Raw genomic sequence first — 27,968 nt, forward strand, 5'->3', positions numbered from 1 at the left:
ACCGTGGAAAAACTCGTTTAACCGGTAGATGAAATCGCGAAGCTCCTGCTAAATTACCGAGCGCAATTCTCCGTGGCAACTAAGCGCCGGGAATCAACTAGATCCCGGTTAAAAGTCCCTCGATTCTCGACGCAGCGCGGCTCGGCGTCTCGGGGAGCTTGCATAACCGGCGAATAAAGGCGAAAGGAACGACGGTCGCGAGTTTCCTTTTTCCTGGCGACGATAGACCGTGGAATTGTCGCGTCAAGGTATGCAGAAAAGCGTTTCCGGCGCATCCGATGGAGTCGTTCGCTTCCGCGATCGCCCAGCGCCAGACATTACGCTGGCGCCAGCGAGTCCGGACGAGAGAGGGACCTTGTTGCAAGCTGAAACCGTGTGGGATCTATGATCGACTCCGTGGAACCGACGGGAGAGGATGATCGAGAGAGAGAGGATCAACTCGCGAAAAATGGAAAGCGGAAACGGGAGTGCGTCGAATCGTTGGCTCCGGGGCGTCACGGTTTTCGACGGTGCAGTGTCCGGTTGCAGCACTTGCAGCCACGGCCGCTGCACCGTTGCGCCTATGCCGATAACAGAGGACAGGCAAGCGTAATCTTGCGCATGGTGTCTTTACGAGCGGTCGTACCACCGTTTCGGTCCGTTGAACCGGGCAACAAAACGGTAATCGGACGAGTGAAACTACAATAAAGAAAAAAGAGAAGTAGGAGAACCGTCGATTACTTTGTTGCAATTACACCGATAGCACCGTTGTAAACCGTTCGTTTATCTTCGTGGGCGCGCGCACGCTTCATCTATCTTCTTGTTCTGTACATACATAATTCGCAGTATCATTCGACTGTGACTTGACGATCGCCGTCCTGCGCTCGTCAATCTTTCGGCCGGTTATGGCTGAAAGGTCGTTACCAGACCGTAGATATTGAATTGGAGATATGTACATAGTCTTCTGCCAATAACGGAAATTCGGAGTGTATTCCCAGAGACAAGTTGCTTGTTTTCTGAAAATAGCTGTGTTGGACTTTTTTCGGCATTACTCGTTAAAGCATACAATAATCTAAAATATTTCGAAAACAGCACAAAGAAGAAGAGCACCGGAACGCGCATCAGAGGTATCCCGAAAACTGGGCTAGTTCGTTATCTTTTTTGTTTTTCTTTTGGAATCGATCGACAGGGATGCAGCCGGTGCATCTGCATGTCGTGACGGCCGGTGCGTGGCTCGTTGTTGAAACACGTGCGTGGAGAGGTCGCGTGTGCGTCGGGCAGAGGAGCGCAGCGCAGCGTTGGTGCAGCAGCAGCAGCGGGCCCGATGCAACGCGCGAGTGCACTCGCATAAGCGAGCGCACGCGGAGGGATGCGTCGTCGTCTGTCTCGCCTCCGCCTCCTTCCTCCTCGCAACAACCACCACCACCCTGCGGACCTATATATTTCCCGGAGGGTCTCCCACTTTCGCCACTATCATTCCTGTCGCGGCTGCGCCAGCCCGTGACCGCGCAAACGTGAGTCCGCTCTTCTCCTCTTCGGCTTTCCTCTTCGAGTTTCCGAAGCGCCGGCAAGATCACGCGCACACAGGCCCCGCGCGCACACGTACACCTGCGACGTCTCCTTCTTCCGCCTCCTCTGCGGCCAGAGCTTCGGTTTTCCCGCCGGATTTTTCCAATCGACGATCGTCGCCGTTCGCCGCAACAGTGCACAGGAGAGACCACCAGTCGTGGATCTGCTTCGTGATCGGAAACTTCATACGAGTGGACGCGTGAGTCAAGATCGAGCACGGACCGGGTTTCTTGTTAGAATTTTCGTTGGGACGTTCTGCCAGTTGTCCGGTTTCGGTTTTGACGAACGAACAGGTGAATCGTACCGGTTCGCGGGACGTTTTCCGAAAGGCGTGTGTACTCGGGAAATGTGTGCCACGTGCGGAGACCCTGCCGGTCCACCTGCTGCGTCCACCGAATGGGATTAGATGAGGCTCGACGGTGAGTTATAGTGTTTTACTGTTTTACGTTTGGTTTGCTTGCGAACAGACCTGTTTCACGATTTGTCAGTTGAGGCGTGCGCGTGCGGGAAATTTGTCATGTTTGTCAGTATTGTAAGAACAGTTGTTTCTGTACCAAGAAAATTGGTACCTAGCTGTGACCATTTGCGGTTCTTTTATTTTTGTGAATGTGATCGAATTTTCATTCAATTTGTCAGTTGCATTCTTGTCTTAGAACTTTTAGCACTTTGACTGTCAATCACTTATGAGTCGACTGCGGAGCTTTATACATCTTGTTGAGGAACTCTTGTTAAACTCTTTTACAGCTATATTTTTCATTTGTATCCTTCAATACGGTCTCGCTGAATGTCGATGCACTTTGCGCGGTGATGCTCCAACGCATTATACTCCATTCAGGAAATCCGTTTTCCGAAGTCACGCGAGGAAATCATATACTGCAGTTGTTCATTCATTTTTTCAATTGAAATCACCGTTCATCAGCAAACTCTTTCAATCTTTTTTCGCTAGAAATAAAAGCTGACGAGATGAAACTGTCTTTTGATGTTGTGTAGTACAAAAAAAAAAAATGGTTCTATCGCCGTACTGATTCTATCGTTGCATAAAACAAGTGTCGCTATTTCGCTAAAAACAGACAGATATATTTTTTTCAATAACTCCACAACAATTTCAGCGCTCCCACAGTTAATTTCGCTCTTTCGTTCGCGAAGCTGTTGCCATCGTGCAAATTTGCGTAGATTTTTCATTAAAAGATTGGCAAACAGAAAATAAGAAAACGGGAGCAGCGGAGCATCGGGTAATTAATTGCAGGGGGAATTTCCAACTGATTTTCCTGCAGTTTGTCACGGGAGGAGCGTGTTTCTGTGCCGCGAGAGAAGAGAAAGAGAGAACAAGAGGACGAGAAAGAGACCCGCGACTTATTCTTCACAGCTGTTCATACAACGAAACGCGCGCGCCGGGACGAGAGAACCCGTGAATATAGATGCCTCTTTATGCGAACGTTCGCCAAGTAGCGACCCGATACATCGACTCGTAAATTACCTTTTTACGGCTTTTATCTCGGAGCTCACGTCGCTCTGGATTTCATTTTGCGGGCTCGCGGCACTCGTGGGACCCTTGGACCTTCGCCGAGGTGAGCGGCGATCGCAGATAACCCGACCCCCTTCCCGAAATCGCAGAAAACGTCCTCAAAAAATCTACTCGAGAATCACTGTCCCCCAAAAAACCCTTTCACCAGAGTCGACGTAGCAACAGAGCTTGTAGAGAGTAGAAACGTAGTACGCTGTTTTCTCTCCATAACGTCGCATTACCTAGAAAAAATCAATAGCAAAGAAAAACAATTAAAAGCATACAGAGATGCCACAAGACTATAAACACTCAAAATAATAGCTCTCGGAGTTTCCCACAGCCCGGAACACGTTAGCGTCGCGTTTCTGTCCCCTCCACCGCGCGGCCCAGCCAATACCGAGCAAGCATCGAGTCTCCGGCCAACGGGAGAGCGGTGGAAACAGCTTCCACTGCTCCCGAAGGTCTCGCCGCGTCTCCGGAGCGGCTTTAAATACGGTGCAGCGGTTTGTCCGTTAAAGAATGGTATTATTGCGACTGCGGGACTGGTTTTAACGAGAGGCAGTCACGCCAAAGTAACCGTGGAGCAGAATTATTGAACACCGTGTCTCCCTCTCTCCCTCTGTCTCTTTCTCTCTTTCTCTCTTTCTCTCGCGCGGGGTAAGGGTTTATTACACAATGAGAGAAGGTAAAACTGAGCAGCCCGGTTGACTTAAGGCGATCAACCTTAACCGGTCGAATGGCGTCCCGCTAGTAGGAGTTTCCCTCCCCGGGAACTCCGTTGATTTGTTGCGCCTTTGGTGTGCGCGTTTGTCCCCCAACCGTTTCTTACGCTCTATATCATTCAGCCCGGTAATGAGCCGTTCGCCGGTCTAACGTATCGCGACGTTTTCTTGATGCTGCAGGATGGCCTGAGCCTCGGAGCAAATCTTCTTCATGGATCGTTCACGAAAATCGTGGAACGGCCGGCGGTCCCGGAGCAGCGAGTATGTGCGGCGCCGAACCACCGCGCCGCGACGACCCGGCATCGCCCTGAAGAACCTCGGGTGAGTGTGTGTTGATATTGGAAATTTATGTGCCGAATCGCTCTCTCTCTCTCTCTCTCTCTCTCTCTCTCTCTCTCTCTCTCTCTCTTTCTCTCGTAACTTCCGGTGACCTCAGACCGGCGACAGAGCCGGACGACCAGAGTCCCACCGGGAGCGCTATTAAAAATACGCCGAGACACGGCGCCCGTTCACGAGCCTTTTTTTCTGCTGACCGAAAACGATCCGGCGCCCCCGCTAAGGCATCTACAGGATCGTTTTTTTAGTGGACATTCGGCACAGACGGATTTGTTTCGTCTTCAGAAATCTAGTTCACGGAAGAACCTCGGGAACGTACCTCGCAAACGTACCCCCATAGATGTTCAGAGACGTACATAATAGATTAATAGATAGAATAATATAATAGATAGATGGTGGAGAATAAGACGAACAAATGCTCGAGCATAAAAGTGAGCATAAAAGTGAAATATTCCACTCGGGTTGAATATTTTCGAGGAACGGTTTCTCAGCCGGGGCTCGGAGTGAAGGCGACCACGTAGATCGCGATCGAAGGCGCATAGCTTTGTTTAAAAATTTCACGGTCCGCTATCGCGGCGGAAACGTGAGACTGTGAGAGGAGGTAGACGATCGGTGGGCAGAGAAACGGCCGATCTTTACGCTTATCGAAAACGAAACGCACGAGGGCTTTGGACGCGTAACGCCATTGTGCGGCGTATAAGGCGATGAAACGCGTAATCGTTAAGCCGCACGATGTCGATGATTAGAAGTTTTTAACGGCGGCTAACGACTCCTCGGGGTTCAGCTGGGTCGGCCGCTCGAGATCGAGATCGCGTTCTACCGCCGATTTCGCGAGCCTTCGCTACTAGCCTTGGTCTTGAATAATTATACTTTTATGCTGGATTGATCGTAAATATCTCCGTTCGACGGATACGGACAATCAAGTCGGTAGTCGAGGAGCCGCTCGGGACGATAATAAAATGAAAACCGGCAAAGAGAATGGAGAAAATTGCGCAGAGTTAACTGTGCGGTTGCCGTTTGCCTCGCTGCAGATGCAAGCATTTCGTACCTGCGCCTTGCGACCGGTTGATTAGGCTACCGACTCTGATTGCGAGCAGGAGTTTTGAAAAGTTCTATTATTGTATCGCGATAGAAAGCCTGATTAAAAGGTTCAATGAAACTTCAACGATCCCCTAATTTACAAGTGCAACAGAATCCACATAAATCGAAAGAATTGAAACGTATTTAGCTTTAACAACTCTCTGGATAGTCCATTCTCGTCCACTCACAACAACCTCACGACTTGGCCAGTGTTTTACTCGCGCCTCAAAGGCAGCGAGTCAGTTTTAGACACTTTACTGCGCATTTACCAGACTTAAGCTGCACTATGGCAGTTTTATGTAACCCCTTAGCATAAAACACGCTGCCCGGGACGTCGAAGGAATACAATACCCTTTGCCTCTCAAGCCACCGATGCGATTCTCTCAGAAAATACCGGAACAACGTTCGATATCTCCTCTACCAGCAAAATATTGCGAAAAATTCACCGAACTAGAACCGCCGTCAAACTAAATGTTCGTTGTTTCTCGCGGCTCGAATTGTAAAATAAAACGCGGTTTCCGGTTAAAACGTTTAGCAACACGACACTCGAAAGTGCAATCCGAAATTTGTTCGCGATTTGTATCGGTAACCGCCAGTCTGTGGTTCGAAAAAAAAAACCAGAGAGAGAGGAGAACAAGGGAGAGAGAAAAAAATCGAGAGGGAGAGAGGATAGAAGAAAAATCGAGACGCGAACGGCCGAAACACGATCCCGCTCGATAACTCGTCATTTTAACGAGGATATCTCTCTTTCTCCCGTGCGATACCCGCGAAGTACACGCCCGGGCAGTTTATTTTAATACGGACACCTCGTAATAATTCTCGATGTACATCGTACCGAATGAACGGACATCAATCCTTGCCCTCGTTACTTTCGATGCTCCGGGCAGAGGGTCCCTTGTTATCCAGCGCGTTCCTCTTTCCACCGCGTGCATGCCAATGCACCGCGCATAATTACCGGTTTCGATTACCGGATCGGCCGAACAAGTGCGCCGGATTTTCCGTCAGGTACCGGGAAACGTTTACACAAACCCCACCCCGACGCCCATACAACGTTTCTTTCTTTATTTATCGACGATCTTGCAGCCCATTGTGGCTCCGAACCGCGGAACGTTGCACAAAATGCATATTTAATTATCAGCAGATTCAGGATCTTTTGACTCTCGTGTATACGTTACACCGGCTTGTAACGATTGTATTCATTTTCTTATTGTGTCGACGTTTTGCATATTCAAACAGCATCGAGTGCACAATATTCGCAGTCTAGTTAAGCGCCTCGACTTTTCCGAGCCGAAACACAAAATATTGTTTCGCGATACTCAACCTTCGCGCTAATAAATGTGCATTCATAATGAACAGGAAATTCCTGTTTTTTGTGGTGGTTTCTTGGAAATTGGATAATGAAGGTATCTCTTGGGCACTGGTATTTTTGCTTCTATTTTCAGCTTGTTGAACAAGAAGAGCTTCTCGTAATTGCTTCTCAACTTCTGCGTTTATTTTGTATTACCAAAGTACGTGTAAGCGCTTCGTTCTCATTTTTCATTTACGCTTCTTCTTCTTCGGAAACCAGAATACCCCCTCAATGGTAAATCTGCGTATCACACGTCTTGAAGCTACATCCCCAAGAACGTTTCGGCAACCATCACCGGAATCATTTACGCGGTTCAACCGCGCAAAAATTCGCACTGACCCCGAGAGACCTTAAGTGACACTCGCACTCCGAGAAGACAGTGCGCATTAATTCCGGTCTCGCGAAAGCGCATTAAATAACGCGATTGCAGGCGGCAGCCGGGGGAATGAGATTGCGAAAGAGATCGGTGACATCCGTGGATGTTCAAAGCACCGACACGGGCCACCGATGATAACCGTGAAAGTAACCCGTGCGGCACGCCTCGCGACATTAATCCCCCGCGGTGGGGGCGGAAAAAGTATAAAGAATGAACGTGAAAAGAGAAGAGAAAGAAATAAAGAAAAATAAGAAGAGTGAAAGAAGAAGAAGGAGGAGGAGGAGGAGGAAGAAGAAGAAGAGGAAGCCACGCGCAACAATAAGCAATCTGTAGCAGACATGTAGAGTAATTATGTTGAGTCTAGACGCGCGCGCGTACGATCATATGTACATCCCTTCCGCGGATCGCATGCGGTATACATTACGTACGGTATGTGGTCGAGTTTGCCGAGGCTCGCGTGTGTACACGTTCGTCGGTGTTCGAGATAATACAGGGTGTCGAGGAAACAACCAACTTTTGCTTAACCGAGGGCGAAAGTTTTTCGCCATCAGCCACGCCTATCGTCTGACATCGAACTTCCACGCTTTTCGACCACCATTTCGATCTCGAAAATTAATGGGGCATGATGGGGGGGCTGAGAAGTTTTAGTTAGCGATCGTTCGAGCACACAACCCTCGAATTTTGATGGGAATAATGGCCACTTTGATGCCTGTCGACGTTCATTTTCTTTCGCAACTTGGAAATGAAGTTCGTATGGAAAATAAAAATGATTTGTATCGGTAACAGTGAACCAGAGCCAATCAGAAATTTCTTTCGTCCTTTAATCATTTTGATAAACCGATACATCGAAGCTCTCGAGTTCTTTTAATCCATCTCCTGCTTAACTGGTTATCAATTTTTCGACAGTCAATCCCGATTGATCGGAGATCAGGATGGTTTATTAGGGAGCACCCTCTATATCGGCAGAGTCGCGCAACACTCGCGATCGTTCTCGCGCACGTTCCTCACGCTCGCTCGTCCCTGTACGTATCCTTTCGATGTACCTGCGCCCGATGTTTGTGTATCAAGTGCAGGACAGGAGTGGAAGCGAGCCGGGAGGAGCGATAACCTGAAACGAGCCGGAAAGACTATCGACGAGTCTCGGATCTCCGAGGTGCGAACCGCGAGGCCGCCTTGAATATCGATCATTTGGTCTCGCGGGGTGCAACCGCGGCTCGGAAAAGCGCGAGAAGGAAAACGGAGAAAAAGAGCAGGATCGAGAGAGAGAGAGAGAGAGAGAGAGAGAGAGAGAGAGAGAGAGAGAGAGAAGGAGAGGAAGAAGAGGATAGCTAAGGGGTGACGAAGGGCAAACAAATAAAGATGCATTAGCCTGCTCGGCTCGAAGCGAACGTGTCGGAAATATGAGAGAGCAGTTGGCGTGCGGCTCGATGCATACCTCCCACTTTGATCTTCACCGACCTAACGCGAAACGCTTACGTAGGCCTGCCAACCAGCAAAAAAATGCATTTCTACGCGTTTGCCAACCTCGCCCTCTTCCTTCCTTTCGGCCTCCCTTTGTCCCTTGGTCCCCATTCGAACGATCGCACCACCTTTTCTAACTCGTCTTCGTTGCTTCGTTCCACATTCCACATTCCACGTTACTCCATAAAAATAACAAGAATGTATCCACCCTTTCCAACCATTCTTCTTACAATATATACCAAGGATATTGGTAACGGAGATTGCAATTGGGATCGGGATCTTTGCGATGAAAAAGGTGGCGAGGGTATCTTGTTTTGCGGCGTCGGTCGCGTCCGATGCAAACTGAAAGCTGTTCACGTGACGCTCGCGAATCGGCGGAAACACGGGGAACATGTGCGCGCATAATGGCCCTAATTGTGAGCCTCCGTGAAAAAGAAAAGCCTTCGGAACGGGAATTACGAGGTGGTCGAGGGGCCACCGTAGTCTCGGACGCGACTCGGCCTCGCTTCGCCTCGACTTATGAATAGTATTCGTTGTACTTCGTGTGAGTGGACCGCGTTTTATTGCTGGCGTTCACGGCAATTCTATCTTCGGTTTCCGCGATGGGATCTCTTGCTCTCCGACAGTGAACCAGAGAGAAAGAGGACGAGGAGAGAGAGAGAGAGAGAGTCTCTCGATACATCCACGAAACGAATCGATCGGTACGCATGCACGGACTCGAGCGCGCGAGAACGCCGTCACGCTCGAACCGAAACAGCTGATCCGTAATTAAACGATCACCCCGACCTCTGAAAGGTGCGTTTCATCGCACCCGAATCGGCCGGAGAGATTCCTCCGTTGCTCTCTTCGGAATCTTCCGAGTCCCTGTCGAGTCTGATTCGACACAGGACCACAAAGTACATTTGCAACCGAACGAATTTGTTACCGTATTCAAGTGGGTCCCAGCAATGGTCATCGTGAATGGTGCGAATCGTCTGATGTGTTTAAGGGTTAATTGATGGTGTGAGATATCGGTGTCGGTGCACGGAACGATACCATGCTTTCGAAAGTGGTGGTCGAGCAGCGACGCGTGTCGCCACGAATTTCGAACGGAAACGGATCGACTGGCCGCATGATCGATCGCACCACGTCATCGGACGACGATTAACTGTACTCGGGGACAGAGTAAGAGGCGAAGATATGGGCAGGGTTACTAAAGTTGACCTCGCTGTTCTTCATCATGTTAGACATCGTCATCATTCTGCGGTGCTGTACAGTTGTTCAGAGAAATGATTCTTTTTCCTTTGGTTTTCCAACCTCGATTTTGAATCGATTTGTAGGACGTTTCCTTGTCTAAAAATGACCATCACACTAAAAAGATACGTCCTTAATGAATAGGGGATATAAGGTAAAAGCATCGTGGTCAGCAAAGCAACGAGGGTCAGAGATTAATTATCGGGACGATGCCCCCTACGAATTAGTTATCGAGTTTTCGTAAGTCAATTTCCATGTCGTTATCCGAAGCTATTAGGAGCGGTCGCTATCGACGGTGGTCCCCGTTCGACCCTCGAAGAAGCTGGGCTAATTGAGGGTCTACTCTAATTGTAACTTTCTTTCCGATAAGAGCACGCTCTCCGAGTTTCGGTATCTCGAGAAAAACCATGTTGGAGAGCGCATCGATGTGTCATCGCGGTCCGCCCCTAAACGCCGTACGAAATCATCGTGTCTCGTTGTCTTGGTGGATAGGGAACCGTTGCAGGACACGTGCGTGCCTGTGCCAGAAGTTTACACTCTGCTCCCGGAAGCGATAACAATAATGACGGTTCTGTCATCGACGGGAATGTTTCGCGACTCGGTTAACACGGCTCGTAAAAGAGTATCCGGTCGCTTTTATGCATGGCGAGTATGCCATCGAACAGGTTGTCGCCTCGCGGGAAATTTCGAATTGGGTCCTGGATGCTTCCGGAACGCCGACGAATCGCAGTTTCAGGTTTTAGAATCGTTAAATCGACCGGTGTCGGGACTTGTGGATTTTAACAGCTTCGATAAATGGTGCAACGAGTTAGTTTCAATTTTATTTTATTAACGTGTCGGGAACTCGCATGATTTTATTCGCGAGGAAAGCGCAGCTTGTTAACACACCTAGATCGATTTCAGTATGTTCTTAGGTAAATCCAGGATTCGCCCTGCATAAAAATGACGCGATCGGTTTCGTTCGGTTTTCAAGCATCGGCAACCGCATTACGCACGACCGCGGCAGCGGCGAGCGCGAGAGTCATTGACTCTCATTTACATTGATTCCTTCCGACGATAGGTCTCGACTGGTACGCCAGCAATATCGTCGTTTTGAGTGGCCGAAATATTTTTAAACCTTCCCTCTTATGGGCCAGAAGAATTCTTTTTCTCTGGCTATTCTCCGAATACAAGGTCCGCATGCTTGTCGTCTGCGATTCTATTCTTAAGCAACGGAATGGCGACCTTGTTCCTAAAGAGGTCTCCTTTTACAGTTCAAAATAACGCTGTTTGGCAGTCCGACTCTTTTCTTTGTACGGAAACCGCTATCAAGATTCCATTTCAAAGGAATGGGATCGTTCGACGTATGCGAGTTGTAGATTTGGACGAGTGACAGCAATCGGAAGGCGGATTTTGAAGCGTTGGAAGCGCTAAATGACTCATCAAGGTTCGCCCGGTAGTCGGGCCAGCGTGTAACAGCATCGTATCGACAACGACGTCGAAGTGGCTCTAATACGCGAGTGTCTAATAGGAAACAGTGATCCGTAACCATAGCATTCAAGGTGGGGCAGCCCGACCAGAAGTCTATCATCGTCACCGCAACGAATCATCCAATCATCGCGATCTGAAGACTGTATCAGACGTCTTCGAAAAAGGACAGAGTAGCAACGATAGCGTTGCAAATCGGCTGAGGGAAGTTCTGGGACCGATGACCCAGGGTTCCCTGGCTCTTGAACGGAATCCATCGATAGTGCCTCGGGTGACAGACATTGGTTCTACGATATTCAAGGTGGAATAGCCTGGCCGGTAGCTTGTTATCATCGCCAGAACGACTCGTCCGATCGCAGTGATTTAAAGACTATGAAGGGTCTTTGGAAAAGGACGGGGTAATAGGTCCTTGGGTGGTGAAGCCTCGAACCTATCTCGACTAATTTATCCAAAACGTTTCTGCTGCGACGAGATGGGGGCTGGTTGACGAGGGTATCGCGAGGCAGGCATTTCCGTCAGCAATTTACCGGTCTCGGCGACTGCTCAGAAGCGGGAAAACTCGAGGAGAGAGATAGACAGAGGGAGATAGGGGGGAACGGAGGAAGATAGAAGGATAGAGAAGGTATCGGTGAAACAGGAGACGGAGGGTGGCAAAGCGGGGGCGGACTGACGTTGATTCGCATCGGGTCCCGCTGCGGGGACCTTGACAGTTTCGAGACGCGGTGACAGCCTCGGACGCCTGGCACCGCAACCCCGGCGACGATGCGTATTCTATCAACGTCCGTGGAGCGCGATAACCTCGGCAACTGCATGCCGAATGAGCCGTGCATCGTTGCATCGTCGTTGGTCCCCGGCGCAGGGCCAGGCCCGCTTCGCCGGATCGTCCTCCCTTTTCTGCAACAATGGCCTTTATGCGCGCGCCAAGCGGACCCAAGCGGCACGAAACCAGAAAGGAAGAGGACGGCTGATCCACGTCGGCAACGGACAAAGCCTGTCCCCGCCATATAGGAACCCCAGCGGACGGTCAAGATTTAAATTGATTCCGAGATAAGTGCGTGGAATTAAAGATGCATTCGGACGATCATCCGCGCGAGCAACTCCCTTCCTTCCTCCGGTCCAGCTTTCGTATTCCGATCCTTTCGTTTTCCGACTCCTCGCCGAGTAGCTAGCCGAGTCATAGCAATTAGACCGCCTTGTCTCTCTCGACAATCGGGGAGGTTGGCAAGAGTCTCTGTGTTTGAGAAAGCTGTTGCGAGAGGGAAGAGAACGAAGAGATGATCCTCCGATCATCCGTTTCCAGCCGTTGTATAAACAAGTTAGTCTATCTCGAACGCAACGAAAACTACAAGCAAGCAATTCATTTTCTTGATCTTTTCGAGTCTCCGCAAACGCTCGTACAAGCATCCTGCTGATTTTTCGATCTCGATCGTCCTTATCGATCCCAGACAGGCTCGGACATCCGTACCAGCCAATCCCGGGGCTCCAGCTAACAGTCTCTCAGCAGAGATCTAATCTCCAGGAAGAAGAGCTCGCGTCTGTTGCATATTTGAAACGAATCCATATCTCGGCGTAAACTCTCGAGCCGAACAAATGGATTCGACGTTTCCTGGTTCGACGTCGGGGAACAGGGGTGATTAAGGACTGCGTTGTGGCAGCAGCAGCATCAGGATCGGCGCACGAATCGCTCGTATAAATAACGAAGCGAGGAAAGGGGAATGGCTCGCGGCCGTTCCCATCGACGACTGCTTTGCTTGATGGAGCGGCTGTCGTCGATCCCGGGCCCGAGGAGAGAAGCACGAGCGTCCCCCGTAAGCGCGTTCCAAGCCGGCTCGAAAGTGAAACGAAGTGGTTTCCCGTACCGCGCCGCGCCGCGTCGGAGTGATTCCTCGCGCGAGTAAACCCGTTAACGCCTGCACGGTGGCCCGACACGGCCCGAAACCGCCGCGCGCCGGGCGTGAACGCGTGTCCGCCGGTGCGGCGGTAAACCGATGCTCTTCCGCTCTTGACCCGCTCCTGTTCGCTCTTCGGGGATCCTTGCTCTTCGGCTCCGCTTCGGAAGCTTTTAACTTTCCCGAAATAGCAAGCACAGAAATTGGGAAAGTTCGATAAATGTACCGTACAAGTGTTCGCTACTTCTAGAATTAGAAATGTAAAAGAATATTTCCGTTTAAACAGGTACAATGCTCCCGCGCGAAGCGAATGAGAAGGAACTCATTTCTATGGGTGATACTTCGTCGGGGTAACGATCGATTGTATACTTCCGCGTTAATGAATGGCCTAGGCCGATAAGGCGTGGCAGGGTGGTCCCGCGGGGCACGACCAATGTAAATCTCGTCTAACTCGACTAACTAAACTTCCTCGCGACGTCGCCGTCGGACTAGAACAACGTTCTCTATTGTACGGACTGTGTATCTCGGTCTCTCGCCGCGTCGCGGCAAGATAATCCCCGAAGAAATAGGTTACACGGCTTTTATCAGTCTCTCCTACAGTCTCTGTGACGTCTCCGGACTCTCATGACGCCTGTCGAGAAGACACGGATAACACCACCGATCGCGACGGGTTCGTTCTCGCTCGACGCGACACGCTTTCATTGACGAGCCCGAGAAACCGTCGATACGTATAGCTGGTTCGACCTCCGTATTGTATCCGGAAATTGGAACGCTTTAGAATGGATCGCGAGGCGCGACGCGTTCTTTCGTCTTTCAGCCGCGACTTTCTCCTACATCCGGAGTAAAACGCTTATGCGCTTCCGAGTCTCGTCGACCGTACTCCTTCGGACGGCAAGCCCTACGGAGTTGACACGTTCGCTGCCATCGTCAGAGACGTGCGACGTTCGCAATCTCACAGCGCGCTTAAAGATTAAGAAATTAATTTTATACGCTTCGTTATTTAACTCTAGATTTACGGGAAAAGAAGGTGCGTTGCATTTCACAGATTCCCACGCGATTCCCGATTTCATCTTGCACGGGTGAATGAAAATGGAAAAGTAGCTCGTCGCTCGACGCGTTAAACAGTGGGCCAGTTCGGTCTTATAAATCCGTCAGCGACGACAATCAGCGGTGTTCCACATAACCGCGTTGAACTCGTGTAAACATGGCCGGCAGTCATCAGCCGTGCGCCCAGGCATTGTATACAGACGGTGCAAGCTCCGGACGCATACCGGATGCATCAGATAAGAGGCGCTCATGAGGTCTCGTAACTCGTAACTGGTCGTGAAGAGGCGCGGGGGAGGAGTAAGAGCGACGCAAGCGAGGCACACGGTTCGAAAGCGGCATTAAACGGTGCCTTCCTCGTTTATTTTTCAGTGAGCAAAGAGATAGCGTGGCCTGACGTGAACCACCGCTACCGCCAGCGGTGCCATCTCATATCCAGAGCCTGTACGAGAAACCTATAATTATTCTTTCGAACGAGATCGTGGGCGAGCCGAGTCGGATCCGCCGCCGCGTGCACGCTCGCGGATGCAATTTTGATTCCGCGTTTTCGACGTTTCTCTCCCGCGCGCGCACGCCCTCCTACCGACGATTTTAACGAGCGCCGAGCGGAATTGATCGCTACGCGCTCCTTTCTTTATCGCCTGGTCACCGTTTCGTATTTTACACCGGTGGCCTCCGCGCGATTCCGCTCGGGCTCGCTTTGTGCCCCGAACGATATCCCGTGGACCTTCGATTTTCTCCAGCTGAATTATTTACGATTTTTCTCGTGGAAAAATTGAATTTCTCAAGACCTCTTCCCTTCGCGACGAGCTCTTAAAATTTGCTGTACGATTTTTCCATTGCCATTTTAGTCAGGGTTAAGCGAGAAATGTTTATCCCGCTTTCGTCTCTCGCCAGCGGAAGATCATCGAAGAGATTTCGTGAAAATCGTCCGAGCCGGAGCGTTGTTTGCTTGAAATGTCGTTAACCCTTCGTCACCGTAACGCATTCGCCCCATAAAGCACGGTGTTTGCTCTTTCTGCGAGGACTTGAAACCGGCGCAAACAGCGATAAACTACGAGTGACGCGGGGTGCTTTCAAGTGTAGCACTACCTTTATTAGCCTGTGTTTACGTTCGTTTTGTCCCACGTTTTTCTGCTGGTTACGTGAAAAATTACACGATCCGAGCAGAACAGACAGTTTAAACATTGAAAGTATAAATTTCCTGACCAAAGCACAGGAACTCTGATTATTCCGGATGGAAACGTTAGTTAAAATTGCGAGCGGATCGGAAATGTCCTATTTAAGAATTCTCCTCAGGTGTTGCTGCTCCTGATCAGTTTGTTGCGGAATTCTTGGAAGCGGAATGGGTTTGCACGCGCGACTCAACATCGCACAAACGACGGAGTTGTGCGGCTTAATCGACGCAGAAACGGCTCGCCGCCATTACGTTGCGGCTGTCGGTTTTCCGAATGAGCGAAACATTTTGGATCCCGCGATTTCACCCCGTTCCTCCGACACACGCATGGTATCGACAAGATATCAGAAACCGTTTTCCCACGAGCGACGTCGCTCGGAGCGCGACAGATTATCGAGATACGTTTATACGTCCGCGGCGAGCTGCGCTCCGAGCCGAGTTGCTATTATACGGAACCCGGCAACACAGAACCCGCTAATTAGACACTGTACGCTCGACTGTCGCGTTCCAACGAGATCTGTATTCGACCGATTAATTGGAATCGGCTGGTTGCAGCGCCGCCGCTGAAAAGAATCGCGACAAGACCACGGAATACGACTCCGGCTGACAGCGGCAGAGTGTTTTTCTAATTAGTCGGCGAGATAAGCCCGCGAGTAAGATTGATTTATTGCTGCGGGAGCGTCTAGCTTTGCATAGCAAACCGCTTATGCCCTGATTCCTGATTTTTTTCTCGAGGGAGTACAGTCCGACGCGTAATTAAACTTGTGTTTTCCCCCTTTCCTCATATTTCTGTTAGGCTCGTGATATTTAATGGTTGCTCTAGGTATAAACAGTGGGAGCAGGTTTGCACCTTCGGGCCAATGGCCTGGCTTTGGAAGCTGCGAAGCCACGCCCCTGTAGAATATACTAGAGTGTATACTAGAATGTCGGAGTCAAGAGCCACGAGGCCACGCCCACTCGGGGCATTTCGCACGCCGCGAGCAAGACGAATCTTCTATTATTAAGTTCATAAGATCAAGAGTCACTCTCTTAGACATCTTTTGCTTCGAATGGTTGCTCTTGCGCAATCGAAAGCACTGTAAGGGCAAAGAGCACTTGTTGCACAACCTAGGCTCATTGGTAGCCATTTGATAAATCCTCGTTCGAGAGTAGAACACGATTATCTCTGTCTTGGAAAGCGTAATCTTACAATTAGGGTGTCCAACTTTGGAAGTCTTTCAGAGCTGGAACCAAGAGCTGTCAACTAATACAGGAAAGTATACTGAATTGTTTAACGACGAGAACGAACGATCGGGTTGACGAGGTCGTGGTTCCAGTTCCCGGAAGACCGCGAATAAAGGAATCGCTCGAGCAGCGATTTCCAGAAATGCGCTCGGGGAATGCATCGTTGAAGCGTCATCGATGGCTTGTTATTGCGGGCGTCTCGAAATAGACGCGACGGATTCAGCATTTTGCCGGAAATTACCGTTCACCGACCGCCTCGCTGCTTGTCACGAGCCTATACCGTAGAAGCATGACTGCGGAAAACTCACGCCTCCTGTCGACACGTAGCGACGCTGTTTTTCCATGAGGAAGATCGACTTCCGGCGCGCCGGATCAACCGCGTACACGAATAGAAAGTTCTTTCTTGATTTGATCGTTTTCATAGATTGGCAATAATGCGTTGGCATTGTTCAATATTTTCCCACCGCTTGAAACTCTGCTCAGTTTTGTCGTGAATGCGTGAAATCCGTTAAAGGAAAGAAAACGGGCTGCGAAATGGGACCGACGATTCTCCAGAAGGTCCCCAGGCGCGTTTCTCGTTCCAGCACGGAGTCGACGATCAATCCTGACATCACGCGTTAAAAATCGCGTGGCGCCAGCCTGGCCACCGACCGTTTCGTCTTCATGGGAGCGTCTACCCGCTCGAGCGTGCTCCGCTCGTTTGCAAGACGCGCCGCGCCGGTTCCCTCGAGCCCAAGTGACTTTTCCCGCGGCGAGACGTTTGCGCTCGCAAACAGTTTGCTCGCGGCCCAAGAACCATGTTCACCGGGCAGCTCGCGGAAACGCATAAGCGAGCGCGCGCGCTCGAAGCGCAAATATGTGAGGAGCGTGTGCACATACGAGCGCGCGCGCGCGCGAGCGTACTCGCCACGTGAAAACTGTGTCGCGAGAGAGGGGAGAAAGGGGCGGGCCGTGTAAACAGCCTAACAGTGTCGCATTAACAGATGTTTGCCCGTTAATCCCCGAAAACTTGCCCGTCGACGGTCACCTTCCAGGTTGGGCGTGAAATTAGGACACTCCTCTATACTTCCCACCCGCTACATCATGCAATAACATCTTCAAAGAAAACAGACCATCGCTTGCGAAAGTAGAGGCTTCAAAACGAGTCCGCGTTTATTGTTGTACGATTTTTATTTACCAATTTAGAGCAGGTTGAACACCTCCTGGGGCCACTGTACTTTAGAAATTCTGAGCGATTAGATAAGATCATATCGATTAACAGATTAGGATATTTGCAACGATTCTACAGGAGCTTCGAGATTTCATTTCTTCGAGGTAAGATTCCTATTGTTTGACAGATTGTTAGTCCACGTCCCAACCCCTTTTATATTATCCAAGCGAAGACAACTTCGACAAAATGAATTATCTTCTGGTGCTGTTGGCAACGACAATCTATCTCCGGTGGTTCGTCAAACACGAGGATCGAATCTCCGTTTGCACAGCCAGCATCCATCCTATTATTAGTCGAAGTTTCTCAGTGGAAACCGTGTCTGCAAAGACATTGTTTTCGTGTCTCGCCGGCGTCTGTGGATTCATCGGGATATTGGATGACAGACCACGGTAAACATTTGACGCTTCGGGTTCCAGTGGTCCAAATAGCAGTTGGCCAGCCAAATTTCGGACAACCTTGGCACGGAAAACCACATCGCTGCCTCGCACCCGATTCACGGTGAATCCGTCTTTCAATCATTCGCGCCTCGTCGTTTCAATTCGAAACGATCAAATCCCACATAAATATATGTAACATCTAGAACGAAGCAGTTTCAAACAAAGTCCCCGAACTCCATTTAACACTGTTTGCCGCTTGATGGAGCATTTTACTGGTTCCCGCAAGCAGACAATGAGACTCGCGATCGAGACCGTGCATAATCGCTGGCATATTTACGAGCCTGTTCTCGAAAGTGCGTCAAGGCCGCAGGGATCCGATCGAGGTCCACACCTTGTCGATTTCTCGATTCGCAACTGTGCGTCCCATTAGGTCAGCCATTCTCGCAGCGTCTCCGAAAACGAGCGTGATTAATAACCGCGGGGCCGGCGAAGCCGTGCTCCCCGGACAATACGGTCTCGCTGACAAATGCCCGGTTGTCTAATTATTCGAACGGCAGCCTCGGAGTCCTAGAGACTCTCTCAGCATTCGCTCTGTCCCGGCGGCTTAGATTTACGACGGTCACGGTCCACTCGGTAGTTTAATAAAACCGTAGATGACCACGGAATGCGCCACGCTCGTCGAAAGAACCGCGTCGAGCGAAATTTTCGAGCGGTGAATTCATTTCAATTACGAATCCCGTGGATGGACAAGCGCACAGCTTATTTAACTCTGCATATCGTACCGTACCGTGGAATTCCAGTTATTTCTGCGAGCACGCCGAGGAGCTCGGCGAGAAAATTCAAATGACGCGGGACAGTCGAAAGCGCTCGCTGATTTCATAGTCGGGAGCTCGGCGAATTAATGTTAAAAATCGTGGTTGATCGCATTTTACTCTGCGATTTTTCGAGAGCTCCCAGTATTCTGGTGTACTTTGTCGATTTGCTGTTTTTATATTTATGCCCCAGAGATTCATTCGTTGATTCATTCTACTGCGGACTCGTCGATTACGTTACGACGTTTTGCAGTTCGATATTCAGGTCCGACAGGATAGCGAGAGAGAGGGTTAGGCGTTAGCATTCTAGCGTCTTCGATTCCAAGAGACCCCGGGGTCTCGAATAAATCCCGTCGAGGGTGTTTCCTACGACCCGCCTCCCTCGAATTCGTTACTGTCTCCGTTGGGTTAGCCGCGAGCCTTCACGCCCACGCTGGCCGCGACAACGATCGTAAAGTATCAAGTAGAAAATCCGCGAAAACGAACGGCCAACCCTCGCGAACCCGGCATTCCGAGGTCGACACTTCGGCCGGCCGATGCTTCTTCGAGTTGTCCCTGGGACTCGAACGGTCTAACAAGGCGAGCGTCTCGAAAGCCATTTTCGAGAAGCGAACGCTCCTTTTACAGGCACTAGAAAGACAGGGTTGCCACAACCCTCGTCGATATTCCTTGGAATATCTCCTGACTTTTAAAAAATTTTATTTCTCAATTGTAAGCAATTCTAACGTCGAAAATGGAGGTCCTCTGTAGAGTGTCCCCTTGATTTTTATTCCTATAATTAACCATGTCCGTTCGAGATGCCTGCATTTCGGTTCTCCGTGCAACGCGAGCTCGCGAATCAATTTTATTAAATTTTAAATCAATTTAATCTCCTCCATACGCGCCAGTGAATTGACGAATTAATCAAACTTCCAATTTATTTCTCTGTCCTCGAGCGTCGGCTGCGCTCGGCATCGCAAGGAGCGCGACGGTAGGATTAAAAAGTTGTTAAAACAATAACTAACAATCAGGGAATATTCCGAGAGAGTCATACCTGCAGTGCAGGTGTTCATAACGAGAATATAAATACTTACCGGAGGTGGAATTGAGAAACAATCTCTGTAATGTTTCGTCCGAAGGGAATAAAAATCGTATTTTTATGTATACTTTTCTGCGTCGAGTTCCCGAGGATCAATAATTCTGCACTGGTGGGCTCGCAACATTTTGATCGTTCCCATAAAGACGTAGCTTCCACCGTCCCGTCGGTACTATGATATCGACTATTTGCGGAGGCTACGCTGCCGGATATTTGATTCCGCGAAATAACGACTGGAAATTGGACGAATTCCCTATTTGTTTGAGCGAGCCCGTGTACACGGGCCGCGTCGGGATATATAATAGTAGAGAGCCGACGGATATAAAAGAAGAAATATTAGGTTCCATCTCCGGCGGGTACGTAAATCCAGTTAAATAAACAATAATGGCACCGTGGGAGCGGGAAACGCTCGTACTGGCGCCGTACGATGCGCCGGAATCGTAAAAACCTGGACGAAACACGTGTCTCTGTCAATCATTAATTACTGGACTACATTCGAGAAAATGGATTGGCGCAATTTAAAGCACGAGGAAGATTAGAATAGTTCACCAGTTGCGTTCAGCGTTCGGTGCATCTAGCATTAGACGACTTTTTCGATCGTCATCCGCGATGCAACTACGATGCACGCTCGCATGCGAGCCTGATTTTATTTGAAAGCGGGGCGAACAAAGACTCTGAGCACGATCGATATACGATAAAGCTTTGAGCAACCGGTAATCGCATCCGTAATTCTACATCACTTCTATATCCCATATTCCACGGTCGGAGTATTGTATTCGTAAGTCTCTTTTGTATTCGGCGAAATTTTTCTGCGCGACGGACCTCGGCCACCCTTGTCCACGGAACGCGAAGAAGGGGATAGGCAGAAAACGAAACAGAGAGAGAGAGGGGGGGGGGGAGAGAAGGGATGAAAATCAACAAGAAACGAGAGATAACGTCGCTTCCGCCGTTCCGAGCCAGAAACAAACGGTATACGTGAGCTTTCCGACATACGTGCTCGCCGTTCGTTAAACGAGCGAAACGCGCTTGTTCGACCAAAACAATGCCTTGTACGCCGGCTACGTGTATTGTGTTCGAGCGAACACCGAAGGGCCACGCCAGGCATAGCAAAAAGTTTCGATCATCGTGGCAAACGCGATTGGGAGTCACTACGGAGTTTCCTCCATCGACGACACCGCCTACCAAGAATGATATCCGGTCGCGGCTAATTATTTCCTGCTGCCGCGAGAATCGAACCCTATCGACGCCTCGTGGCTCTCTTCCACTTCTCACACTCTCTCTCTTTCCGCGATCCAATCGCTTTCATAGCTCGGGCGATCCACGATCTAACATTCAAACAAATAAGAAAAAATTTCGTTCGCGACAACAGGATACGTGCTGAAGATTCTCCGAAAATCGGTCAACCAGAGCTTGCGATATCGTTCCGAAAAAAATGATCGAGGTTCTTCTCCAGTTGTAGCAGCGTCCAACGCTGAAGTAGCTCCGTTTTCTGCTAGTGTTTCGCCCCCCTCCCCCCTGTCGAGCAACAGGTTAACAGGTTACTCACGGCCGGGCATCAGGCAGCTTTCACACCTCTCGGCGTCGCGTCGCGCGTCGGTACGAGTCGCGTCGCGACGGCGTATCCTGGCTGCCCTTTCCGGCACACATTATCTTGCATCGGCGCCTTTGTGGGTACGTGACACTTTCTCTCTCTCTCTCTCTCTCTCTGAAGAGAAAGAGAGAGAGAAAGACTCCGGCAGAGGCACATCGACAACAACCTCTGTGAGAAACACAGATTCCCGAGCAGTGGGGTCCGAAAGGTGGAAAGGTGGAAAGGTTTACGGTCGTTAAACGGCGTTTCGAGGCCTCGACGTAGCTCTCGACGGCTACCACGTTGCTTTTGCTCGCCACGTCCATCTTCCACGGATCAAGCGCACGCGTAATTGCTGTTAAAGCGTTCATTCGCATTACGGGTTCCATTCGATGCATCCACGGACGCAGTCACGCCGGATTTCGGGGTCAAACGATCCTTCCACGTGGGAATCTCGTCTTCCCTTGCGCTTGCGCTCCTTCGACGCGTAGAATCATTCGAACTTGGAAAATTCGACTTTGTGAGAAATATGTTGGTCGCCTTTTTGTTTAGTTACGACCATGTCTCGAGGTTTCCGTGGAGTCTCGTGGACCTGGAGATCCTTCCCCGCAGATTTCTACAAGCTAGACACGAAGTTTAGCGTTCGCCGGAACAATAGTCTGTCGATAAATCGGCACGGCCCACACGAATCGATTTCGCCGGGACAATTACTAGGAGATCCATCTGCCGGTGGCCAGGATCGAATTTATGCTCGGGGTCCTTCACGGGGCCTGTCCAGGGACTAGATAACGGGGCCACCGAGGCGCCCGACTTCCTTATCGCGTTATTTACGGCACTCCCAGCTCGATGAAACGGAAAAAGGGAGCCCGTCGGCGGCGTGGTGCAACGTGGTTCAACGTTAGCGCAACACACAGTGCAGCGTGGTGCACGTTGCAACGAAACCACGGCCCCCGGAGAGCCTCCTCGATTTAATCGATTTAATGACCGATGACAAGGGGCCACGGACGAACGGACGGTGTATATACATACGTATATGCGACTACGTACCGTATATCTGTATACTCTCGCGCGGCGCTAACGAGTAATTAGCTTAGGCGGCCCGATAACGATAGTAACAGCGCGCCGCTCCCTGGCGCAGATAAAATTAGAGCGCGAGCAAACCGGCGCGGCGGGAAATTCTATTTATCGATTACGCGGAACCGCCCCGGGTGAAAGTGATTATTGCACGGCTCGGTTCCGTGTAAAGGCTACTATTCGGTTACCGGACGTGAATTAGCCACGGTGTTCTGCAGTCGTTTTAATTATATCCGGGCAAATAGGCTCTCTCGCCCCCGCCGTGTACGCTGCTCGTTAACGACGGCGACCGTGTCTGGGCCTGTTTGCACGGAATTCTCGGCGTTCGTCGGGGTGCTCGCCCTTCGACAGCTGAACTCGCAACCCTTCACGGTTATCGTTTCCGGGAATCTAGATTTCACTGGAAATCGGGAGTGGAAAGTCGGAGTTTCCTTCTGAAATATGTATTTTGTAGTTAGTAGGAAAGATTTTTGTTTTATCACAGATAGATATTCCGGACTAGAAAATCGTGTTTTTCGGAAAAGAAAGGGACCCTTTCTTTCTCAAGTGCCGCAGCTCCGACAAATATTGACTAGCCGCGTCCAACAAAGAAAAAAGCTGTGGGAAAGCGTAGAAAACCGAACTTTGTCGTAGCGTTTGTCGCGTCGAGGGTGCAACGTCGGCATACAGCTGTTCCCAAGCAAATAACGTCTAGGGAAAAAGAGGTGCGGGTTCGTCGTACGAGCGTTTCCCTTCGTTTAACGCGCGATTTTTCGTGTCTGAACCGGAAAGATCGGGAACAAAGGGTTTTAGCACCGGGAAATCGGCTGCGTTCCAAACGCGTTTTAACGGCCACTTAGCTTCGCGGCTGGAAAAGACGGCCAGGTAATCGGTTTCGAGGCGGGTAGAAGCCTCGGGAACACCGCAGACGCATTTACCTGTCGATTATTTTCGCGCGAACGCCGCGCGAATTGGCGAACGAGCTGCGCGCTCGGCGCGCGGAACACGCTGCGAAATGGTACTTTTGAAGGCTCGACAAAAATAGACCATCGAGGGAAGTGGAATTCGATGTTCGATAGCACGTCCGTGCTCGTACGGCTGGCGGCTAGACTCTCTGGGAATTCGGCTTTATCGCGATTCGATGTTTACCGGATTGTTAACGCCCCTTTAAAGTCCTGAGGAGCCTGGAAATGAACCTTTTCCGGTCGGATGTTCCTTCGAAGAACGTCGTAAACCTAGGCAGAAACTTGAAACTTCCCTCTAAGAGGACACGTCGAGATTGCTGGTAATTACACGCTACCTCATAAATTAAGGCAACACTTGCGTGAAAGCAACTATTGATTTTCGAACAGCTGCAGCTTCGTGCGCGAAAAGCTATTCTGTGATAATTTTACAGGGTTCACACCCCTGATTAGACATTTTTCGAAGCTTCTTTTTCGTTATAAAATACCTGATAAGAAATAGTTGAAATGAAGTTGCAGTCGTGAGGGCCATAGATTAATTCGTATACCGCAGATGTTACCTCAGTTTCGAGCGATTTCGGTTATATAGACGTAAACCTGTTAACGTAATTTCTTCATTGGCCGTGCACGCAACCGATCATCCTCCTGGTGGGGTCTCGGAGGACGTACCTTGCAATTTGTGGCCCGACCCCGATTCTCTCGAATTATAATCCTCCGAACGTCTTCATCTCCATGCACGATCTAATTCTTCGGTTGCCATAAGCTCGATAGCGCCTCGCCACCGAACCGCTACTTTCAGCTGCAAATTACAGCGGCTGCGAAGACTTTTTGACTAATTGATTGCGTCGCTGAAGCGAGCATATACACGAATGGAACATTGTTTAACGTTGGAACGTTGCGCTACAAGCACAGCTGAATACTAGTTCAAAAGTTGCCGACATTTGATCTACTGCAAATCCACGAGACATCGGGCAATTAATAAAACAACTAAATGGCAAACCGCACGCCCCGGAGAGACCATTTAGCGATTGGTTTTCGGGCCGGGCCTTTGCCGGCGACATTTCACTGACCTATGGAACCATTCCCATATTAGTCTCCGCCGACAAAGGCACCCTAATCGTAAGACTGTGGAAGGGACCGAAATGCTACGCGTCGAAAGTTCAGTTTGACGTCGAAGGGAATACGCTAACCTTCTGTCTGCAGAATAATAGCTATAGAAACTGCACCAGTTAAAAAATCTAAATATCTCTTTCGCTCGAGTCAATTGCCACATCAGCTCTTTACGAGTCCTTCTGAACAATTAAATATTCTTCAAATAACATTTCGAAAAACAAAATTGTGAGACAATTTTGGATCAATGTAACGACGCACGATGACTATGAAAATTACGCTGGAAGCAGATAAGAGCCGTCGATAGCGATCTTCTAAACAGAATGCAAAAGCCGCGACCTTAACGCGTCGAACCCGAAGGTGGCCTTAAAGGCAAGCGTGTTTCAGAGCGAGCGTTGCCATAACTCGTGCGGTCTCTCTTCCACGCGTGCAAGCCAGCATCCTGGGTCTGTGATGGAGGATCTCGAGGAGGGCCGCGAGCCCCGGACCGGTTCTTAATAATTAACATATGCAACGTTAATTTTACGGAATTATAATTTCACGTCACTCGGCGGCGGTGGTGGCGGCGGGAGAGCCGACGGGCGAAACGTGCGCGCAGAACGAGGGCGAAGAAGAAAGGAGAAGAGAAAGGACGAGAATGGAAGAGGAGAAAGAAGGACAGCAAGCCAGGATGCATGCCACGTCCTGCTGTCTTTCAGCTACTGGCGTCTTCTCTCAGCCTTAGGGACGGGGAGAGGCTGCGGCCTTTTTGCCGTTTCGGAACAGGGTGAATTAAAGGCGCCGGTAGATAGGCTCGTTAGAATTTTTCCGAGACAAGATTGAGATAATTTCCCGCCGCTCGCTTTATTACGAACTGCGTACGATTCTAATTGCCGACCATTAACCACTTAATAACCGGTAAGCAAGCGCCGTGCGACCAGGGAGGCTCCGTGTTCTCAATACATTTCAGAATATCTTTTCCGTCCGAACAAAACGAACAGCGCCACCAGATTTTTCATATCAGATTCCTTAACGCTTCGTCTCATAAATAAAACAATTTTTTCAAGCACTCTCTTCCGTCCTTGCGCACTTCGGGTTTTTGTTTCCCCCGCAGTCGGAAGAAAAAGTGAAACGTCGTTCGGAGATGACGAGGACGTTTCCCGGCGTGGCGATAGCCTCGGCAAAGTGGAACGATGTCAGTGAAAAAGCGGCGCGTTGAATGACGGTCCGCAGAACGAAACGATGCATCGGTAACTCGGAAATGTGTCACCGAACCTGTCCTTTGAAGCCACCACCAAATTACACGACGAAAGACCCGACGCTTTTTTTCACTGCAGTTCCTCGTCTTCTTTGAATCCCTCGTCCCGCAGTCACGATAAGAGTGCTCTCCGGCTCTCTTTGAGAAATCTCTGACGAGAGCAACTCGGCTCCTCGGCCGAACTGTGCTCGTTCGTCCAACGAAACGCTGTCAACGAGCGGCATTGACTCTCCTCGATCTGGTTTCCGAAACAGAAACGAGAGATTTTTACCGGAAAGGCTGATATTGTTGGTAGAACGCCCCGAATGGGCGTGGCTTGGTTGCTCTCGCTCTCTACGAACCGCAGCAATGCCCGAAAGGGCAACCAGTGCTCGCGGTAATATTCTACCGGTACATGTAGCACGGTAACAAAATTGTAGTGGCAACGATCGCGTTCCGAAGTTCGATTAGCCACAGTTCTTGTCGAAATTGAAAAGATCGACGGAGCACTTTGAGAGATTCCCTTTGAACCGCGGGTGCAAGGGGTCGCAAACGGCCGAGGAAGTCCCGTCAAAGGGAAAAATGTCCGCGGAAGCTGGCGAAAGATGGTATGAGGTCTCGTCCGGCCTGCGGGCGGTATACCTACGCGAAGATGGCTCGACCACGTTGAACGTGTCTTGTTAACCGCACGCACGAATGGGCATACGTGGCTCTCGCGTCCACGTGAAACCTAATACACCGAAAACGAGTGGAGAACCCGGTGGGGAGTGAAACGCGAACGCGAATACGAGGCGGGGGCCAGAGTCCGGAAACCGAGAAGGCAGGAAGAAACCCCGAAAACGGAGGAACGCACGAAAGCCAACGTGAACGGCCATCCACGCGCGACCACACGTGCTCTGGATTAGGCCCGTCTCTGAAATCCTCTTTCTCCACCCTCCCTCCAGAGCCTGAACCTTCCCGAACGCGTTCCCACATTCCTTCGAATATTTACGAAAGCACAAATCAAGTATGAAAAATACCGAGTTACTACGCGAAAGAAATTCACCGATCATAAAACGAGACAGATTTTTCGAGAGCAAACGGTGGAACGACCCGACGAATGCGGAACCGGAGTTAGGTCGATGGCTATCGATTTATGCCATTTCCTCTTTGCTCGAGCGAGGGAGAAAGAGAGAGAGAGAGGGAGCCTCGCGAAGATGCGACGCGACGGATTCGTGTCACGTTTCTCGTATCATTGGACTTAATTGCACGTGAAAAGGAAGGGACAAACGTAATTATCGCGAGTATTTAATTATGAGGTCGTTTGCCGAGCGTTCCATCGCTGTGTCGTTAACATTTTCGATCCGGAGGACTGATCCAGCCGATCTCTGACCCTCCTCGTCGATCTCCGAGCGTTCAGCGATAGATTATTCACGGGTTGGAGCGCATCGGGAACGGCGCGGCACGGCGGTGCAATGAACGAATTTATCCAATCAGTCTTGTCGTTTCCCGTTGCACTTAGTATAGGGATTGTAGGATGTACAACTCCAAAATCAAGGCATTTTATCCAGCCGGTGCCTTTGGTCACGTAGAATTTGATTGAATTCCATAATAGTACGTTCGAGTGCATCGTTGATTCGATAACGTGATACCGTTATTCGACGAATGCAGTCTCTTTCAAAGCAACAGAACAGATATCGAAAAGCACCGGTATTTCGCCCGGCATTTGCGATACCGATTCGATCTGCGCGTCCCGGTGCCACCGGCCGCGAATAATAAACGTAACAGGACGCGGTGGATCGCGAGTCGTGAACTTTCGCGTTCCATCGATCCGCTATCGATCCGTTCGCCGATTTTTTGCCCGCGCTAATCAGCCACGAGCTGGATGTCCGCAGGGAATGAAATATAAGAGCGCTCCCTTTCCTCCTCGGCTCCGACCCTTTGCCAATGCTCGTCGCATTGTCGAGTCTAATCGGATGATCTATGCATGACTGCCCCCGTCGCGGCGGAATCTTAATTCGATAGCTCGCAATATTAATAAATCGATTCACGGTAGTACGTCTCCGATTCCCATTCCTCCCGAGAGACGTCTCAAACTTTTATTATTTCGGATTATTTCCGCCAATTAACTCCCTGCACCATTTCGGCCGAAGGATCTCTCAATTATACAAACATTTCTTCCACCGAGATCTCTG

At 50.1% G+C, this 27,968-nt stretch overlaps 1 protein-coding gene across 2 annotated transcripts in view; it reads left to right on the top strand.

Moving 5' to 3' along the window:
• The first annotated feature begins 1,302 nt into the window (after nt 1-1,302).
• The window catches only part of LOC143362396 (thrombospondin type-1 domain-containing protein 4), a 48,104-nt gene continuing 21,438 nt past the window's right edge, over nt 1,303-27,968 (top strand). Inside the window, exons 1-2 of one of the 2 annotated variants that reach the window (XM_076802492.1) lie at nt 1,303-1,967; nt 3,955-4,095. In XM_076802492.1, the coding sequence (XP_076658607.1) occupies nt 3,986-4,095 (110 nt within the window). In that variant the 5' untranslated portion in view covers nt 1,303-1,967; nt 3,955-3,985. The remainder of the gene's footprint in view (nt 1,968-3,954; nt 4,096-27,968) is intronic. The other variant, XM_076802493.1, reaches the window with a different exon arrangement.

This window comes from Halictus rubicundus, chromosome 17, assembly GCF_050948215.1.
Source record: "Halictus rubicundus isolate RS-2024b chromosome 17, iyHalRubi1_principal, whole genome shotgun sequence".
NCBI classification, from domain to species: domain Eukaryota; kingdom Metazoa; phylum Arthropoda; class Insecta; order Hymenoptera; family Halictidae; genus Halictus; species Halictus rubicundus.